A 21,003-nucleotide genomic window follows, 5' to 3' on the forward strand; every position below is an offset into this window, starting at 1 on the left:
TCAGAAAATGTTGTGAATTATTTTTTTTCTGAAAATATGATTTAACTGTTGAAAGGGAGCTGAAGCTTTTGTGATGAAGGGGAAATACTATGATAGGAAAATTCGGGATTATTGTGATGTCCATGTTCCAGACTTATTAGACCTGAAAATAGATGAACTGGGGAGATTACTTTGTATAATTTCTACATATGTAAATGGGCATATAATTATCCATCAGTTTAAAATATTAGTGCATATTTACTGTATAATAATTAATTCAACTTTATACGCAAATGAAGATTGCCTCAAATTTACATACAATGTGAAGAAAAGTCCCTTTATCCTTTGTAACTGCAGCATTTGGCAGGTTCAGGAATAAATAATCTTTTGTGGCAAGGGTATGCCTTATCAAACATATGCAGATCAGTGCTAATTAATGCTAATTAAGGTTTCCTGTCTATCTAGTTGGAAAAACGTCCAAATGTTATGAAATCCAGTTAGTATGCCTATTACCCTAATTGTTTTATATGGGATGGTTCTTAATTAAAATATGTAAATTGACCTTAATTGCTATATACTAATGGAGGTTCATGTTATCTCACTAAAAATGACAAGATGGTGGGAGGGGTACTTAAACAAATAGTTCTGATACATTTGTAAATAAATGACCCTTACTCAAAATTATTTTTAATTGGAAATTGGCAAAAGGAACATTTTGCCATCTATGTTTCTCTTTAGTTTTAAATAATTGCGGAATTTACAGTTCTTTGTTAATGTAGATACGGTGACATTGCAGCTTAATTAAGACTACTAAACAAGTCAACATTTTGTGTGTTTACTGTATGTTTCAAAATTGTTTGCTAACCTCATGGTGACCTTCAGAAATATCGTGCTTTACAGTATTGTTCTTAATTTTCACTAATTTTGGTTTTATTTTTTTATTTTGATCTCTTCTATTCATATAATTGCATTTGTGAAGCTTGACACACCACTGTACTTTTACTGGTGACGGGACCTGTGACCCTGACTTTTCAGCAGAGAGGCTGATGGGGCAGCACCTCTTTGCACTTCACCTGTTAGTGCTGGATATGGACTTTGATCATCTTTGGGGAGGATGGGTCACATGTATGCTGTTACGTTACAGGCCAACGCAGTTTTTTACACAGTCTTGTATGTCCTCTATCCAACACAACAGCGTTACTTGAATGATTTTTTTGTATAGCAGTTTATAGGTGCCCCACACTAGCGTTTGATAGCTACCATACAGTTTCACACACAACAGCAAACATTTTTCTCCTCTGTTGTAGAGAATCTAATTAGAGAATCTGCTAATTCAGAGAACTGGCCTAGAATTGTAGTTTTTACTCACGATAACAGTATTTTTGAAACAACTGATACATTTAAGTTTATGTTGTTTCATGGACATCTCTGATGTATGCCTTGCCTTGCAAAATCGATCTGAAATGTTTCACTGTTTTGCAGGATATCGTGACCAACGTTTCTCCAAGGATTGTACGTGGAATTACTTCAGGTCCTTTGTATGGCCCAGGCCAAGGCTCTTTTCTAAACATTGAACTGATCAGCGAGAAAACAGCAGCATATTGGTGTAAAAGTATTGCTGAACTGAAGGCTGACTTTCCAAACCGTGTAAGTACCGCTCAGTCATAAAGATGCAACATACTTATTTAGAATCTCCAGTTTACAGATCTGTGAAAACTCAGCTATTTAATATTTATTAAATAGAATGCCAATTGCTTTATTGACATGAGTATGTTATTAAAAACCAGAAAAGCCCATTCAAATAATCCTTATGATGGAAAATTCTGTGAAATGACTGTTACACAAATAGAGAACAGTCATGATTTTTTAGTTAGGCTGATGTTTAGATTCAAATAGATAGTATCAAGGGAAAGACTTGATCCCAGTGTGGATGCTTCTCAGTTCTGTTGTGAATAATTTTGTGTTTAAGATCATATTTAAAGATGCAACTTATAATAATCTTTGCTGTTGTGAATTGAATTTGATCATAAAAGGAATCTTTGTTCTTTTCATTCTTAATCCAAATATGAAAGATACTTCTAATGTTTTTATAAGCAATTGGCTACTTTAGGAGAAAAAAACCCAATACTGACTTAAGGTTAAATTCACTACAAGGGTAGATTTTTTAAGAGTATTCTTGGCAATGGGAAATGTCTGTCTAGAAGGTAATAATCGAAGTTGGGAGCAATGACACTGCCAGCTGGTGTAAATGGTTTTCAGCTACTGTTCTTGTGAATAAGAACAATGAGGTGGACAGTAAAATTCTCCTCAATCATTATCTCAAATGAGTAGAGCTAGAAATCCCAGAACCTACATAACTTCTGTCTTGAAGTTATTACCTCCATGGCTCAGCTATGGACAAAAGAAGTGAATGTTCCTTAATGTATTAAGATATGAAGACAATCAGTTGTTTTTTTTTCTTATTCCTGGAGTTTAAATGTATACATCAGCAAGTATAAAAATGTTTAAACATGTTGTATTGATAGTAAAAGTGAAGTGCTGTGTGTTTAATAACTACTTCACAACGGATGGACTGTGTGTTTCTCTGCTGAGGTTCATGTTGCTTTATTTACTGTGACTGAGCTTCGTAATACTGAATGTGTGAATTGAAAGAAAATACTGTAATTTTCTGATTTTTGTTTTAATGTCCTTTTGTCAAAGTCCTGGGTATTTTATGCAGGCAGACTGTCAGCCGCTTCTGCTGTGGGAATGGTCTCCTATTGCAGTCTTCACCAAAAATCTATTACATCACTTTGTGCTTCAGGCCAAACTGTTCTTTCTGTGAGGAAAAGCACTAGCAACATTTAAAAAACAAATAATTTGAATTTTCTGAGACCTAGCCTCTTGTGTGGGATGAAGAAGTCCCACTCTTCCACAGTTCCCGGGGTGAGCATCTTCTGATTATCCCTCCCTATGTGAGTTATTACTGTGAGAATGTGAATTCAGCTCCTGCATGTTGGCTGTGGCTTCTGCTGTGGCATCTTTGAGGTTCGTAACACCTGTGTGGGCATGGGAGAAGCAGCACCCAGCAGCAGCTTACGGGGATTTTTAAAACATGCCCGTGAACTTATCTAGGAACTGTCATAATTATAATGGTAAATTTGTTGCTAACTGAAAACAGGTATTTGTTCCTTGAGTAGAAATGTGATTATTTAGAAATATTCTGTATAATTAGAGCTTACAGATATTCCCCCCACCCCCAGTTCCTGTACACTCCGCTAGAAAGGCTTTTTAAACTTGATGTGTTTTCTTACAAGCAAAATCAATTTCTGAGAACTGTTTGGGTGAGCTTAATTAGCAAACTAAGAATGACATTTTCTTCTCAAATGAAGGCCAGAGTTGAGGACACAGGTGATCATGGTAAAAAAAACTTACCTTGCTACGGTAAATAATAAAAACAAAGCAAAATTTATACATAGTTACTTTTGCTATGTAATACAAGTAATTTAAGGTAAGATTTATCTTACAGATGAGGATATGAGCAAAACAGCTACCTTACTAGAAGGTTATTCCACAACAGCATCCTGTCTGGTGCCATTAGCCAGAAATGAACCATAACACGCAAAAAGCAGCTAAGTTCCCCCAAGAGAGGCTAGTATTTAAACTAATTTTTGCAAGGGGTTGTGCAAAAAAGGACCAGTCACAGCTCAGTGAATAATGTCACTTAATAGTGACGTGTTGCCTCTGTAGATCAGGAACTAGCATCTCCCTTGTGCTGTCATCACCCCTTTAGTGGGTGGCCTCATTCTTTGACTGTTCTGACTCCTAATTCTTGCTTATAGCTTGCAGTTATCTCTGACTGGCAGTCTTTCCTGGTCTTCTCTTCCATTAGCTTCTCCCTTTGAACCTGAACCTACTTCGAGTGGACTAGTGCAAAAGCTGCCACCAGCAGAAACTTGCTTGAATGCCATGAGTAGTGAATTAAATATTTGTAAGGGTCCAAGCAGAGGAAAAAGCAGAAAGAGAAAGTGTCTGGATTTTATATGTTTGCTTGTGGAGTATCATCAAAAAGTTTTGCTGTTTCAATTTGGGATCTTTTTTAATTGAGTTAATTTAATATCACTTTTACTGGTTGGTTGGTTTTGTTTTGGTTTTTTTTTCAGAAAACACGCACACAAAGAAGTCAGGTGATATGCATAGTAAAGGCCCAAGATTACTTTTTTTTGTTACTTTATTTTTTTTTTTTTTTAATCAGGTGCTTCTCTGTTAAAATGATTTGCAATTACAAATGGGATTTCTGGTACTTCAGTCATCTCAGTAAGGTATTACTTCAGCAACTTGGCTGAGACCATTTAAGATATATGGTATTATTCAGCATTCATTCTTAAATTTTCAAAGGATGCAGTTTTAAAAATGTTGTGACCACTGCTTCCCTGTATACCAAGAAAATATATAAGCTATCAGTCAGAGAGCTGTGAAAGTGAGAAGAAAATTGGTGTGTTTGTGTTTGCTGTCGTCTTTTTACTTTTTCAGATATTGTGGTTTTACTTCTTTGGAGCCTGTCTTTGTGATAGCCAAACATCTTCCTTACACGGTTAACTAAGGTGGTTTTTTTTTAAGAGATTCTGTTAAGTATTTATGTTTTTCTGTCTTCTGGCCACACATAGCATTTGATGCCACAGGATTTATCATTCTGTGCAATTATTAATCAGGATAAAATGGGGTGGTGGTGTTCTTTATTAGTAGAGACTGAAAACTTGACAGTGAGAAAAGATTGAACAGTTATTAATTTCATACTCTTAAATTTAATATTCAAATATCCCTTCTTCATTAGTATAAAGCTGCCAGCTTATTGGCAAATTTTGCAGGCCCGCTCTCCCAAAAAAGGTTGTTTGTGAAGTGTTATATTAATATAAAACTCAAGAAAAAGTGAAAGAAAAATATCAATAATCAAAATTTTAAGATTTAAATTTCATTACTGCTGTTTGAGGGGAGTGACTGCTGAAACCACAATCATAGTTCGGTAGTCTGTTCTCTTTACTCCCTAAAACAGAGGGACATTTTGAGCCAAGGAAGGCAACTAAAAGCTGTTCCTGTGTAATACAAATATTACCTCAACAGCATAATGAGAAATGGGAAGAGTCTCCCTTTCCAAGGCCTGCTCAGATGGGTTTGAAATGGCAGAGGGGAGATTTGGAGGTGGTGAGCAAGTGGCTGGGGGGGGTGGGGGGGCTTAGCTGCTGAATGGGAGCAACCCATCATGGGTGGGAAATGCATGAAGTTGTCAGTTTGTGTTAAAAGGACTAGACCGTAAGTTGGACACGCAATATTTGAAGTGTTTTAGGTAGCAGGGCAAAAGAACTAATGCTAATGCCCCAACATGTCCTGTTTTCATATTTTATTTGCCAAAGAGGTACTTGATTATACAGTGTATTGATGTGCTTTCCAGCCAGTATATGGCTGAAAAAAAATGGTGTTTTATGGTATATTCAATAAATTAGTTTACTTAAAAAATATTAATTTGGCCAAGAAGAACTCACCTAATGATATGATCAGGAATGACAACTGTGCAGGAAAGAAACCAAACAACCACTTTTACTTCAGCAAAACTTTGCAGGCTTGAATCAGTAGAAAGTGTGGCTGAGAAAGTTGAAAAGAAAATCATAAAACTTGGAAGAGAGCTTACTGCTGAAATTCTATATTCACCTACTTGACATTAGCTACAATATGGCCATTATTTGTGCCGGGAACCATGAATACTGGCAGTGGCAGTACATCTTTGTGTGCCAGTAACACAGTGAAGCTGGCAATCATGAGAATCATTTTTGGTGATTGGGAGGGAGTGGGATATATTGGTGGTAGCACTTTTTTCATCGGAAAAAGCATACAAACTGCTGCTGTTCCTCATCAAACCCTTTTGCTCACCATAACTCAGCCTTCTCATTTGAGTTGGTAAGCCACCTACTTACACAGATGTCTATTCTTCTAGTCCCAAAGGCATGTCTATATATTTACACTACCTAGTAGCTGGGCAAATATTTTAAGGTTGCATACTACACTGAGACCTCTTTAGCATTTACACTGGGGAGAACAAGCATGAGAAGAGCAGGGTTTGAAAAGGGTAAAACACTTCTCTCTGGAAAAATGTGAGCTGGGGTTTCAGTAAGAAGGCAATGGACGCAGTTGCCAGGTAGTCTTTCTCTACTCTCCCAAAACTGTAACTGATGCCCTGTAGATGATAAAAAAGTAAGCAAATTAATGAAAAATCTCAATATGCAAATTAATTTGGGTCTGAGTATGTTCAGTAGCTCAAAGCAGTACAGATAAAGTGCTTTGAAAGGACATTGAATGAAATAAAATAGATTGCAGAGGAAATGTCATTCCCTACAGGGCTAACAGAGGTCCATCACAAACAAGCAAATGTCTCAGAAATTTGTACTGCAAGGAAGAGCTGGGGTCTTGGAAGAAGATGCCAAATAGAGTCTTTTTCAATGTTGCTCTATTATTATACTGGAAGTCTTAAAAGTAACTTTTTGGCCTCCTGACTGAGCACAAATGAGTTTGTGCTGCTGCATGGCTCTAAGGAACATACACAGGATGCCAGATTGTGCGCTGTGACACTGACTGTGTGATTCAGATAAGTGTCGTGACATGTTAATTGAGAAACTTCTTCTACTAGAAACATCAAGTACTTTTGGACCCCAAAACTAAGCTCAAAACTCTTTGTCATCTTAATGTTTGTTCTGCTGCTTTCAGAATGTTGCTGACAGTCTCTCTGACAGTTACTCAGCAGAGAGCAGCTTTTCAAGGCTGAAACTGTTAAAGACATATTTTCGTTCAACATTTTGTTCAGAATGTCCCAGGAACACCTGTCAGGAGTAGCCGTGCTAGGGAGCGTGTGGGAACAGATCGCTGGATCCTGGGCTGATAACCAACTTCTTTGTAGCATAGGGGGTTTTGGTTTGCTTTTTTTTTTTTTTTTTTAAATCTCCTGAAATGGTGTAATTATATTGTGCAAGTTTTTTTCTGCTATAGAGGTATGAGGCAGTGAGGTTTAGTTTGGTTCTGGTGTTTGGGGTTCTTTTGGTTTGTTTGTTTTTTCTTGGTTTTTTTTTTAATAAATTTAGGCAACAAAACCAAATTTGTTTTTATTTTACTGTGAGGGTAGGAGGAAATGAGGGGTTACAGAGCAAGAAAAATACAGTTGAACAAGCATAAGGGAGTACCTTGCTCCTGTAACTTTTGCTGCAGGAAAATGCAATGTTCAAAAAGATTTCCTGAAGTTATAAGGTGACCAGAATATCTAAAATTGCTGTAGAACTCCTTTGAGACTTAAAATTAAGAGACATTAGGTGGAAAAGTCTTTAAAATACAGAGGAATCATAGGCTTCACAGCTTTGCTGTGAGGAGAAGGTCAAAGTTGGCTTTCTCACTAGATGTATTAGGAATAATTTGTGTATTTTTGCAGGCGTTATTATAGCTTTCACTTCTGATGAGTGTTCAGAGATCTGTGGGATGTTGTGTGGAGAACATAGTATTTACATTTAGAGATATCAGTGACTGACTTGATTCAGGTTATAAAAGTTATAGTTTGTTTTACCATTTGGGTTTCAAATTTGAAATACTTGGGAATTTGGAATAACATTTTTAATACAGATAATTAGGTGAGGTAGAACCTTCATCTTTGTCTTTGTAGGAGTCATGTTCAGAAGTGAAGATCAGATTGTCAGCCAGCTGCTCTCCTTAGGGCTAGTACAGATAGCTTTGCCTTTCCATCATGAAGAAATGATACTTTGTACTCCAAATACCCCGTGGATGCATGCCTGGGTAGGTACGTCGCAGACATTTTGACAAGCCACACCACCTGCAAACCTGGAATAAAACATTTCCGAACATCCAGGCAGGGCTGCGGCCATGTGGACCTCACTGGTAACCACAGCATGCAATGCAGCGTGGGCCTGAGTCAGGGGCTGCGTGTGCTCTCAGGCCTGCCGGAGGACCCTTGCTGGAAGCCCAGATGCTTGTCCACAGGAACTGGAATGGACAGAGCGCAAGGGGAGGGACCCACAAGCCAGGCTGCCTAGAAGCTTACACACTCCATATCACGGATGTGCCCAGCAGTGTGGAACAGGTACCTGGGTTCCTTTCTTTGAATTTCAGATCCACAACTCACACTAAAAAACTCCAGAAGTTGTTATTGCTGCAGCTTAAACTTCCCAAAGCCAGCCGTCATGGATGCTTGGTAGGAGGTGAAAAAACCCCCACAGCAGTTGTTAAATTCACCATATGGAAAAGATCCCTTTCACTACAGAAACCTGGCAGTAGGCCTAGTCCCTTAACATCAGAGGAAATCCTAGATGAAGAGGGAGGGCAGGTTGCAATAAGGTGCTCATGCTGGTTACCTCACCCAGGAACTAAACGTCTTGGCCCTAGCTAGTGTGGAGTGCAGGAATGGCCAGGAATTTCCAATAACTGCTGTGGTGGGTAAAAGGGAAGAGGCCCTGGAGCATGGAGCATATGACTGCCTTCCTTCTTTTGATTCGTTCTTTACCACAAGGAAGAGGGAGGATGAAAAGCTGTACAGAAAGATGTTCCTAGAGGAGAGAGAGGAGGGAGCTGATGGGAGGAAGAGCAGGCATGTTCACAAAGGAGTTCTGCATAATTCAGGGGAGCTTCCACTCCCCCTGTCTAGAGGGCATCCTCCTTGCTGCTGGTGTTGGTCCAGCTCTTCCTGAGCAATCAGGGCACATTTTCCTCCATGCAGTCTAAGGAGGAATTCAACAAAACCTCTGATTTACACAGTGGATTTGCACCAGAAATGCCTGTCCATTTCTGTAGGCACAGCAGTTTCTATTTGCAAGTGTAAGTGAACAAAAACAGAGGCTAGTAACAGGAATGTCGATGTATTGGGTCTTTGAGATTGCATTTTCTTATAGGGAAGGAAGTTTTCTGAGAAAGGCTTTTCCACAAGGCATAAAAAATGCTGAAGCCTCATATGACCTGAATATTAATAGAGATGGACTGAGCTACAAAGTATGGTGCTGTAAATTTTCAGTTCTTGAGGCTTAGGTGTTAGTGGGGGGGGGGGGAAAAAAGGGAAAATACAGGAAAATTCTCATTGATCATCAGCATTTTTCAATAGTAGTGTTGGCTATAGCAGATCTCCTTGAGGCTTGAAAAGTAGCAAGAGTTGGCACGGGGTCAATGTAACACCTTTTTTCTGGGAGAGATCAGGTGAACTACAGACCTAAAAACTTCGATCCTTGTATGCAAATTGGTAGAATCTGTTCTAAGAAATAGAATTAATAAAAAGAAAAAAAAAGAAGGAAAAAAAAAAAAGAGTAAAGAAACTCCATTTGTAGTAAGCCACGCCTTAAAAAATTACTTTGAGGACATCAAGAGACTCAGCTGATAAAGTGAGCTTGGGTTTCCAAAAGTGTTTGGTAGGGTTCCTCATTGAAGGATTTGAAAGACATTAAGTTACTATAAAATTAGAAGGAAGAAACCCCCATGAATAAATAACTAGTTAAACATAGGAAACAATGTTAAGGAATAAATACTCAAATTTTCACAGCGGATAGAGAGCTCCAGTAAAATTCCCTAGGGATCTGTGCTGTGTTCTGTGCTGTTTATTATGTTTATTAACAATCTGGAAAAGAGAGAATTTCAAGAATGTAAAATTTGCTGGTAATAGTAAGTCTTGTAGGGAGATACAGATGAGAGCTGACTATAAAGGGTTGTGAAGGATTTTGCATTACTGAGTGACTGGCCAATGAACTGCCAGATAAAGTTAAATGAAGATAAATGTAGTATGCACATAGGATAAAACAGTACTAAATTTGTATATACAGTGATTGATTGTAAGCTAACTATGCTAGGGTTACAGTAGAGAGCACTATGAAAATCTCAGCTTAATGCTGAATAACATTGAAATAAAGTATATCAAACACAGAATTTCTGGGAGAGGAAGAGAGAACAAAGCAAAAGCCATCACTATGCCAGTGTATTGATTCTTCTTTTTTTTGCACATTTTGAATACACTGTGCAGTTCACGTTTTTCTGTCTCAGCGAGGGTGCAGCTGGATTGGGACCGGGAGGGTGATAGGTAGGAATGAGCAGTAGGAGACACTTCACCATGTGCCAGCGTGGCTGCGGAGCTCATTCTTACAGGGCATTGCCGGTGCCAAAGGTACCTATGGGTTGAGAAAGAACCAGCTGGAAAAATTATTTAGAGAAGGCTATGCAGTGCATCACCTCTGGCTCAGGGAATTCCCTCTTAAAAGCTCAGAGAGGTTTCTCAGGAAATAACTGCCGTAAGCTTGCCCTAGAGAGCTGCTGCTGCTGCGTGTCAGGGAAGGGGTACTGAGCTCCGTAACCCATTCTTGTGGGTTTACCTTGCTGATGCACAAAGAAGAGCTGTTCGATTTGTACCCAGGATGAGAAGCCCTCTGCTGCCTCTCAGTCCTGTCTCAACCTTTGGACCATTGTGCCTGTATTACATTTTGACAACCTGATTAGCATGTAACTACATCACTTGAACTCAAGCTGAGATGAAGATATATTTTTTACTGGTTCGAAATGATGTGCTAAGGGTTTTGTAATTCAAGTGCTGTCTTCAATTTATGAAGTTTTAGAAGGCTGCATTTCCAGAGGGTCACCACAGATGATCCTACATCTAGAAACGCAAGAGAGTCTGCTAAAAATATAACAATATACCCAGAGACAGTGTTCATATATGTTCATGCATGTTGAAACGATCATGCAGTACATGTCATATTGATTGGTCCCAACTGCCACAATATTAATTTCAGAATTTTTTGTCATTGTTGTTTTAATAATATGGTTATTCATCTGGCAAAGAGGTGGAAACACACACTCTGGCCATCCATCTGAGGGAATTTTATTTTAGGAAAGCACCTATCTTTTGCTGGAAGCTGCAATTTGTAACTGAAAATAGAATTGCATGGTAAATTCAGTGAGAATTTTACAATCAATCTCTGATTCAGATGTACATGTATGTGGTGACAAATTAGGACCTTGAGGAGAAATGTGAGAGGATCTTTTATGTTTTGCACTTGGAAACTACTGCTTTGTTGAGAAACCTGTCAAACTAGTTCAGTGCAGAACTGTACTTTCATCCTATGCATGTTATAAAACTGTGACTTATTTTGTTTTACTTTCACAGCTAAGGTTTGACAAATAGTAAGTAGTTCAGTAAGGCAGAGGACTATTTGTACATACGCTAAGAATATACTTTTGATTTGAAGAGTGAGTTATCGATCCCTACAAGAAAAGAACAGTTTTCACAGTTTTGTAAGGACTATGAACGCATCTTTAAAACTTAGCCTTAGGGTAAGAACTAGGAGAAAATTAAAGCAGTTTCTGAAATACTTCACCAACCATCTCCTAGAAAATGACCCAATCTGCTTGATTATTGGAAAAGACAAACTCCTTAATGGCTAGCATCAGCTGATGCTGGTTCAGGATGTGCTTTGGCTGTTGCTGCTAAAAATTCCCTTTTTTGAAGAGATATGTGAATGGTCATTAAGCAGGAGTATTGACAAAGGAAATGCACTAAACATAAAGACAGTGTGATTAAAAAGATATTTCTAGAATGTAATTCTGCTGACAGTGACATGAAGAGTTGCATATTTTTGTTCATCTTACTGAGATTCAAATTTCCTTTTATTTTTCTATGCAGACCATTATTTAGAGAGAAAAGACAAGCTCTTAAAATCCCCAACTGTTTTCTCAGTTTGGTAAGTTACTGTGTGCACAATAGAGTCCTGCGAAATGATCTGTGAAATCCGGCTGGGTATCAGGCAGAGCATTCATTCTTTCTAGAAATGTCCTCCGTAAACTGCCAACAAAGGAAATGGCATCATGTGTTAAAAAAAATCTGTACACTAAGAAGTCCATTTCACACACACTCCCACCCCCAATCTGTGCTTAAAATAGCAATAACAACCTTGGTGCAGGGCGTTTCCTGGCAATTAATAACTGGCCAGGGTTAATGGCCCTCAGCAGTGCCTCGGGCCATCAACTCCTCCCAGCCAGTCATTACTCCCTGGGAAATGCCCTTTTCTGGGTAGTTACTGTTTTAATATTAGGATGTACAAGTTGCCATTGGATGGGGAGAAAATGACCTTGTGGCAATGTTAAAAAATAACCCCCCAAATGGCAAAATTTAAAAAGTATTAACAGCCAGTGATCCATCAAAACTAAAGTCTAAATTCTGTAAGAATGGCAAAATTCTGCTAGCCTTATTAGCTGTGCAACATAGTTATCCCCCAAATACTTCTCCCCAATTTCCATTTCTTGTTTGTCATAGGCAATTGGTTAAATTACAACATTTGACCTTTTAAAAGGCACAGTAGCTTTGACATTCACTTATATTGGCTGTGATACGATTTTAGTCTTGTATGAGGCACTGAGTGTATGTGATTTAGGTAATTTTGCTTTTTCTCTTTTATGTAATATATATGACAATAATAATAATAAAGCAAATTTATACCTGATAAAAGTAGTAAGTGTGAGCTGTTCCTCTAGCCCGTGTTCTGCACTTAATTTCTGTGATGTGTTTTACATTTTGGGCATTCTGCTACAGCTCTAATGAAGAAAAATATGAAGGCTAGATCTATATTTAAAAGTCTTGCTCACATACTTATGTAGGCTAGGAATACTAAAAATAAAATTGCATCTAACTGCTGTCCTGGCAGAACCCTAGTGTAGATGCAGTTATACCATCAAACTGTTTATTTTTGTTCAGGAGCAAGTAAAGAGTTTACTTTACTGATAGGAACTGTGTCGATAGTAGGAGAGCTGGCTCTGTGCAGACATGTTCTAGCTTAGACAAGAAAAGCAGAGGCACATGCTTGAATCTATCACAATTGGAGCCAGCTTTTCATTCTGATTGACAGCAGCTGGACTATATCCCAGCCTCCTGTGCTTTCTGGGGAGGGGGGCTATGAAAAGATCTCAAATTCAGAGCGAAGTGTGGGAATAAAGTGTTCCAAGATGGTTTTTTTTTTTTTTCTTACCCACTGAGAGGAACATGTAGATTAGCAGAATTCTTAGTGGGCTCTGAACTGATCTTAATCTACACCCTCAACACTGCTGGTAGCTTCTGAACTTTTTATGCACATCGGGTTTAAGAACTATGATCATGAACTTTTACACAGTTTTCTTCATCAAACTTCTCGTATCTGTCACATTTCCATGTTCTAGATCTCGATTCACCCTGCTTTTATATTTTTATTCCTTTTTTTATGGTCTGGTTGAAACTAATGAACTGTAGTTGCTATTAAGGTTAAAGTAGCAGCTGCTAAACATCCAAATCAGGTGGCCAGCAGGACCCAAAAAGCAAAACTCTTTCTCTCTTCATACAGTGTTAGTCTCATATACTGTTACATGAACACAGACATGCCAACAGATACCACGGGACAGCAAATTCCTGAGTGTCAGTATTGTGACTACCAGTGTGCATAGTTGTAACTTGCAGCAAATACAAGCTAATTCAAGTTAATATGAATTTCTTTAATTTTGGACATAGCAAACTGGACAAACCTTGGGGTTTGAAAGAGCACCGAAGCACCTGATTGCTGCAGGTGTGCTGATGTATGGTGACTCAAAGCAGCAGGAACTTGTTTGTGCATCTAAACCTTGTGTGCATATCTAGTCGAGGTGGTATATTCTTTTAGTTGTTGAAGGAAAAATGTGACAGTAAGTACATATTTACTGAACACTTAAACCCAAATAAATATTTTAAAGGCTTCAAGGAGACCTAAATACATCCTTTGTTATGAGCTCATAAGTTAAATGTAAACTCTGAGAAACCAACAAGAGTCCTTTTCTATCCTATTTCCTGCCGCTGCACCTCTCAGTCTCACAACTCCCAGGAAGAATGCTTTTTTGCTGCTTTATTTTTACATCTTTCTCCTATTTTTTTAAGTGCAGGGTTCCTAATCTATTTCAAGTTTCATTTTCTTTTACTTCTTTTTATGTTTAGCATTTTTGTTATAAAACTGTAGTTACATTGATGGTTTCTGTCTGTACATAACAGCGAGTTAAGGTCTTAGGTTGGGGAAAAAAATTATACTGAAGCTTTATTCCTAAATTTCAGAGTAGTATTTCTAAAAATCTGCGGTGCTTTTCTTGGAGTACAAGAACTTGATAGACTTATTCTTAGCCACACCATTCTTGGCCACCTAGCCATTTATGCGAGATATACCTCCATATTACAATCTGAATATACTTGAAGAGTGTTTCATTTAAGTTAACTGCAGTTCAGGTGAGAGTATCTAGAGGGTGTGTGAACTTTATAGGTATCCCACATTTTTACCTGTGAGCAGCATGTGTATCACAAGATAAAGGATGGGCATTAAAAATAGATGTAAGTCACATTTGCATTCGCTTAACGTTGTACTGTCAGCATCCCTCTGGTTCCTAGGGCGTCTGCCTTTGATTCTGACAGAGGCATCCACATTTCATGTGATTTATTTATTTTCGGTTTATATTTTTTGGACCACACAGTCTCACTGCTGTATCATTGATAAAATCTCTCCAACGTTAGATGGCAGTTGGTCTTTTGGTGCTTTCATTTGAAAGAGACTATAATCCTATAGACTATTCAATGCCTTTTCATTTTGGAATGTCCAATCACATAGCAGTATGTTGAACAAGTTAGGTAACATTTTTATTAAACATCCAAATATTTAGTGAAAATAGTAAGGCCTCTTTCAGTTTCTCAGCACCTTCAAATAAGCTTCCCTAAAAGATGGAGTGGGTGGAACCAGCAGTTGAGGAGGAAAGATTAGTCAGAAGGTAGCTGCCAACTTCCAGCCCTTAATTTTGTATCTTCTTTGCTGCTGGAGCGTAGCCAAAAAACTACTTGGGTCATGAGACATAACAGCTAGCTACTTAAGTGAATTGTAATGTCTGTATATAAAAAAACATATCTACACACTCATGAGATTTTTCTGATCGTATCTCAGATGGGAGCACTGAAGACCTGCCATCATGGGGTTTGGTACATAGTGGCGCAGTTGTCTGCTGAATTTCTGGCCCTGCTGGGAGGTATCAGGGGCTCATAGGAAGGATAAATGAAGAGAGGCTGTTCAACAGAAAACATAGATTTTCATCATTACTTCTTGAAAATTTCTGTGCCTGACAGAAAGCAGAGTTTCCTTCTTTGCAAAGGGACTTTTAATATCATTTCCACTATGGAAATATTTATATATATGATTTTTTTTTTCCAAATTAAAATATTTATTTATTTTTTAAAGTTTTTGAAAAGAAGCATGTTTCTTGCTTGCCTCACCTTCTTATCTTCTGTCTTTTACCTTTTGAAAATTATGAATACATGTTACTGGCCAGAAGCTATTGAATCCTAGTTTGTTGCTAATTATTTGAAAAGCACAGGAATTAATTTTGTATAAGAAATGCTACTGTTGATACAGCTTTGTCATTAAATGAGCCTAGGGCTGCCATTAACATGAAACTAACAAGAAACAGTAGTCTTCCACAATGTCAGGAGGGCTCTTACTGATTTGTAGAGGTAAAAGCTGGGTAGGAATCGATGAATGCACGTGAGTGCATCTGGTATTTAGCTTTGCTGCAGTCTGAGGTTTGTGCATTGTGTGTGAGGTGGATGGCATGTTGTGGTTCTGGAGGTGGCCTTGCTGCTGGGCTGTGGGTCTGATCTGTCTCTCATTAGCAACTGAATCTTATGAAAAAGCAGAGCTGTGTGACCTTGGATAGTGGCAGAAAAAGTAGAACAGGTGACTGTGTTTGCTTTAGTACTCAATGAAGGGCGAGAACGAAATCTGAAGGTAGGTAGCAAGGAAGAAGAATAAACACAGTGGCCCTGCGAGATCACAGGAAGAGACAGTGGAGACAGCAATGAACCAGATCTCAAAAGAGAGCAAAGATGGTAGCTTGAAAACTGCATGAGAGAACAGAAGGCAAAATACGGAGATAAAAGACAGGTTTGAGCAAATACCAGACTGCAGCAGGTTCCAGTGCCTGGGGAAGGCTTGATAAGCTTAATGTCAGCTTGATAGGCTTAAATTTAGCTGGCTCCCTGGTGCAAGGATATGAAGTGATCGTGAAGAGAATGAGGCAAGAATACTTGTTGATCATGCGTGTTTTTGCAGGGAGGGTTCATAAGAAAATTCAGTTTGGCAGGGACCTCAGGAGGTGAGGTGAGGTAGTCCAACCTTCTGCTGAAAGTAAATTGGTTATGAAATCAGACCATTCAGAGAAAATTACACCGATTTGGAGAGGATGCCCAGAGAAGTAGAAACCTAAGTGCTCTTCAAAAGAATCATTTTAGTGTCTGGAGGAAGAAGGCAAAGGTATCACAAAAAAATGCAGATCAATAGATAGAGCAGTTATTATGATGTTACTCTGTGCATTGTAGCTTTCTGCCATCCTTTCCATCCATGCTTTCCAACAGGAAAATAACCCAGAAGGACTTTCTGTAAGTGATCCTCAGTGAAGTTCTGGTGGGGATGGATCCCACTGGTCCTGCCCTGGCCATTGAAAAGATGTCATGTTTCCAGCCTTGTGAACATTTGCACATTGTCTCCTGTCATGAGGTGAACCTGTCCCATTAATCAGGCAGGTTTTAGACTCTCCTCTTTGTCAAGTCCCATACCTAGGCCCGACAGGAGAGAATAGCATTAAGGGACTGATATGTCTCCCCCGTACAGCTGGGGTGTAAAGCCCGCAGATAATTTCCTGAAGGAAGGGCAAGCCTTATAGCCTGTTCCCACACGCCTTCTTAATGACCGTACCCTTGTCTGTCAGAACAACCTAACCTAAGAGCTGTTCCTGCAAAATCAGGTAAATTATCAGTGCTTTTCAGTGTATCACTATGAGGATAATGGTGCACAGAGAAAGAGTGGGTGAGTTGTGGAGGATGCAACCAGGCTGACAAAATCACTTACTCCTCCCAAGCATTGCTTTGGCACCAGCAATGTCACATGATGAAATAGATCACAGGGCTCTAAAGTGTAAAAGAGAGAGTTTTTTCTCCCTCCTTTCTGAGCTACATTTTTCTCCTCTACCAGCACCAATACTGCTAGTTTTTTTAGCCTTTGAATCCAAGGAAGTGAATTAAAAGAAGCCCTGGGGGTGACGGAACCAGGGAAGAGATTGGATGGACTTCTTGGGGACGCAGAGACAGATTTGACCTGAGGAATTGCTAGCTGACTGAATGCAGGAGTTGAGGAACTCTGACAAAGTTATTGTGTGCATTTTGTCTCTATTTTCTACTGATTTTTTTTTTTTCTAATAAGTTAAGCAGCTTTGCTGCTAAGTAATAGGGGAATTATATCTGCGTGCATCGAGAAGCAGTCAGGGACTGGAAGGGATCTTAGGGTTCCTTTCAGTCATCAGCTGAACATTGTCTCCATGGGAGCAGCCTGCATCCCTTGAACATACTTGTCTCCAGTTGGCTTCCCCTCTCAGCGGGGCACCCCGAAGAGAGTTGCTTGTGCTACTGTGAGAATAAACAGTAACAATTAGCGAGGTGCTCAAAGAGCTGTGTTAAAAAGGACTGTGTGTATATCTGAGCAGATAATTTGATGAGAGAAAAATTTCTAAAGGCGGAGGAAAAATCCACAAACTTGTGGTTCCTTTTGCCAGCTTTGTTTTCCATATGTGGTTGTAAGAATCAATAATGTGTCAGCACCCTGGTGTAAAGCCTTTGCTACAGGTCATAGTGTGTGTCTGAAAATCATAGAATTAGATATATCCTTTTTCTGCTAGCTTCTCCGATATTGTATTGGCCTCCTCTGCTTTCTCTTTATATTAAGTCAGTGTGGAAAATACGGAAATACAGCAGGGGCATGGCAGATTCACAAGGGCTTGCAGGTATTGTTTGCAAGGAGTATGGCTGAAAACTAGTATCTGTCTTCACTTTTCTCTTGGATTCAGCCTTTGTTAATTTGCGTCTTTTTCTTTCAGTAGTGCTAATTTCCATTCACCCATGTATTTGTTTTTGCTCATTACCAAAGAGATTGAACTAGGATAGGTTTCCTATGCAAAATAAAATCCCAAGGACTCCACCAAATTTCCAGGGAAGTCTTCAGTCACGTGGGTATTTTCAATGGAATTCGCAGGGTTTACCTGAAGCACTGAAATTTCAACAGTCTGTCATAAAATGGACATGCTTTTTCTAATCATGTAAAATGTTTGAATTTCCCTGAAGTGTTTTGTACAGGTGCTATATTTTCTTTCATTAAACATCTGTTTTGGGGAACTCATATTATAGTCTCTTTTTCACTCTTCAAGAACTACCGCATCTTAATTAAAGAGTGCCCTGAGGCATGGTAGATACGGGTGCATCAGAAGATCTCTTTTTTTTCTGTCCATTCATTCTGCTTTCAGTCATATTCCAAGTTGGTAGGACTCTCATTAAGTGTTTTAACGGAAGGTTAGCTTTTCATTTATCCACACTTTCCATGTGCGTGATCTGTGCCTACACATTCATGTGTATAAGCAGGGCCAAGGGCACGGTAGCTCAGCTCCTGCCATGACAGTGGCTGATATGATGCTCAGTCTCAGGTGGCAGAGGAGCAGTTACACCACCAAGTTGCTCCCTTGTTTTTCTATAGGTGCAGCCAGTCCTAAAGAGCAATCTGCTTAGCTTCATGCTCCCATCAAAGCTACAGCATTCTGTTATTTTACAAAAAAATGGGTTTGTTCATAACCCTTGGGTTTTATTTGTCTGAGGACATTAGGTTGTAACAACTCTAGGCCTTAATTTGAAGCTATAGCACAGTGCTGTCACTGGCATCCATCAAATATCTCATTAAATAGATGGAATCTCATTGACAGAAGTAGAGTCATCATATGAAAATAACTGCCTTTGAAAATAAGTGTCTCTGTTTAGCCTGAGAAGGGAATCTTTGTTGTTTTCTGCTTGTGCTGCTTTTCCGTGTGTGGTAGGGTAAGCAAATGGTAATATTTTCAAACTCTTATCATCAGCTTCTCCAGACTTATTTGCGTGCTGATAATGTTTGGCCTGGGTTTATGTCGATCTGTTGTATCTCACTTCTACTTCGCTTTGAAAAACAAACTGGAGATCTCAAAGTAACAAGGTAAAGATAGGGCTTTATTTGAAAGGTTTGCTACAGAGAGACAGCTAAATAATAAACATACTTATATCCCCTGCTTTTCCTATTGTCATTTACTCAAATTATCTTAAATGTATTTTAAGTGCAAGTTAAGAGGGAAAACAATGGATGGTTAGAGATTGTTAAATTATTTACTCTCCACTCCCTGAAAAAAAGAAGAGAGAAGAGAAACAGAATTACAGGTCAGCAGTGTCAAGACATTCTGCATTGCTTGTCTTTATCATCATGCAGAATCTTTTTATTAAGGCAGCATAGAAAGAATAGATTTATGGACTGAAGGTACAACGTTTAATATGTCCATATCCATCTAGATTGACAGTTCCTACCCACATGAATTTCCCAGGAGAGACAGTGTTACTGGTGTCAGTGGATGGCATCATTTACTTCAATGTTCCATTATTAAATTGATAACAAGATAATTCCTCTGCTTCTCAGAGACATGACAGGGTTTACAGTTGTTAACTTTCTTATTGCATGAGATTTGATGTTCTAGGTAGTTTTTAATAAGAAGCTTATTTTTATTTCAGTTCTGCAACATATCAAAAATTACGACAAGAAAGTACAGAAAAGAGAAACCTGGTTGGGTCTACAAGGCATCAAAATCAGGCTGGTTTCTAGAAGGGTTATTTTTACAACAGTAAATCTTTGTGCTCCTGTTGTTTTTCAATACTGCACGTTTAAGCATGTTTGTGAAATACAAAATATTTGCTGCAGTCATACTCTTATCTTGTGAAGTGGGTGTTAGAAATGTTCTGTACATTGGTAATTCCAGCTGGATGATTTTGAGGTTGAACATTTCATCAGCCAGTGGCCATTTGGAAAAGCAGAGCACTGCCACAGCTGGCACTGAGTGGCAGTAAGCCTCCAAGAATCTTTCTGCTGGCAAGATGTGGCAGAGCTGTGACTTGTCCTGAACCTGATGTTGCACGAGAGGCAGGATAACAGAGGTAGGCTAGTGGTGCGGTTCTCAATAAGGTGGAAAATCTGTACAAACCCAAAAAGTCCTGTGGTGCTGCTTTCATTCCCTTGCTGCCTGCTCTTTGCTATGGGGACTGCATCTAAGAACTATTGGGTAGGGCAGAATCTGCCCTACGGTCTGTTTGTTTCTTTCTCTGTGTGCAAAAAAACTATGAGAAGTCTATATGCAGCATGTATGTTTTTCAGTTGAGATATTTACAAGATTGCTTATCATGTCATTGAAATAGCTGAGAAGTGCTCTGTTAACTTTTCTCTGTAACAGTTCTTCGTTAACTCTTCACCAAGCAGCTGGTGGGCCACATGCTCGTGTAGCTACATGTGTGCAGGACCTTCAGGAAATGCTCTGGTTGTGTCAGCTCGTTACGGCACACGGGTGAGAGATGGCGTGGGTCAGAACTGAGGGCACGTACCCCTTGTTCAGACAGATGGATTTTGATGCTGTGAAATAATGATTCAGCTGCCAAGAAGTTCTCCTGTCCTAACGTGCTTGTATAGATGTGTGCGTCTTTTCCATGGGCAAATGATGAATTAAATATGTTATTTTTCCCATTGTTTTATAAAGACCGTATCTTCAGTGCCAAGTTTCTTCCTAGTAAATGCTTCCTGAGGAATTTTGGTTAAAGATGCTTGAGTTTGTTCAGACTAAGCAGGTCCTGTTGCAAGGCTGTACTGTGTTGTCTGGGAAGAAGAAACATGTCTTGAAAGGAAGATTGAGGTCTTTCTGTCTGACCCAAACACAAATACCTTCTGAGGTTTAGGTTGATCAAGAATAATTTTGGGGGCATTTGAAATCTAGTTCTTAATGTAGTCTTCAATCTCTGCACTCCCTCTATCTGTAGCAATGATCCTGTTCCATGCCTCTGCTTCCCAAACAGGTAGCTGTTATAAAACCAGTCCTTCAGCCTTCTTGAAAGCTCCTCTTGAT

General features: G+C 39.0%; 1 protein-coding gene across 1 annotated transcript in view; it reads left to right on the forward strand.

The window, feature by feature from the left end:
* Window positions 1-21,003, forward strand: part of DPYD (dihydropyrimidine dehydrogenase) — a 366,956-nt gene that overhangs the window by 217,972 nt on the left and 127,981 nt on the right. The window contains exon 14 of the mRNA XM_055724875.1: window positions 1,462-1,626. Within this exon, the coding sequence (XP_055580850.1) occupies window positions 1,462-1,626 (165 nt within the window). The remainder of the gene's footprint in view (window positions 1-1,461; window positions 1,627-21,003) is intronic.

Source organism: Falco cherrug, chromosome 12, assembly GCF_023634085.1.
Source record: "Falco cherrug isolate bFalChe1 chromosome 12, bFalChe1.pri, whole genome shotgun sequence".
Classification (NCBI taxonomy): Eukaryota; Metazoa; Chordata; class Aves; order Falconiformes; family Falconidae; genus Falco; species Falco cherrug.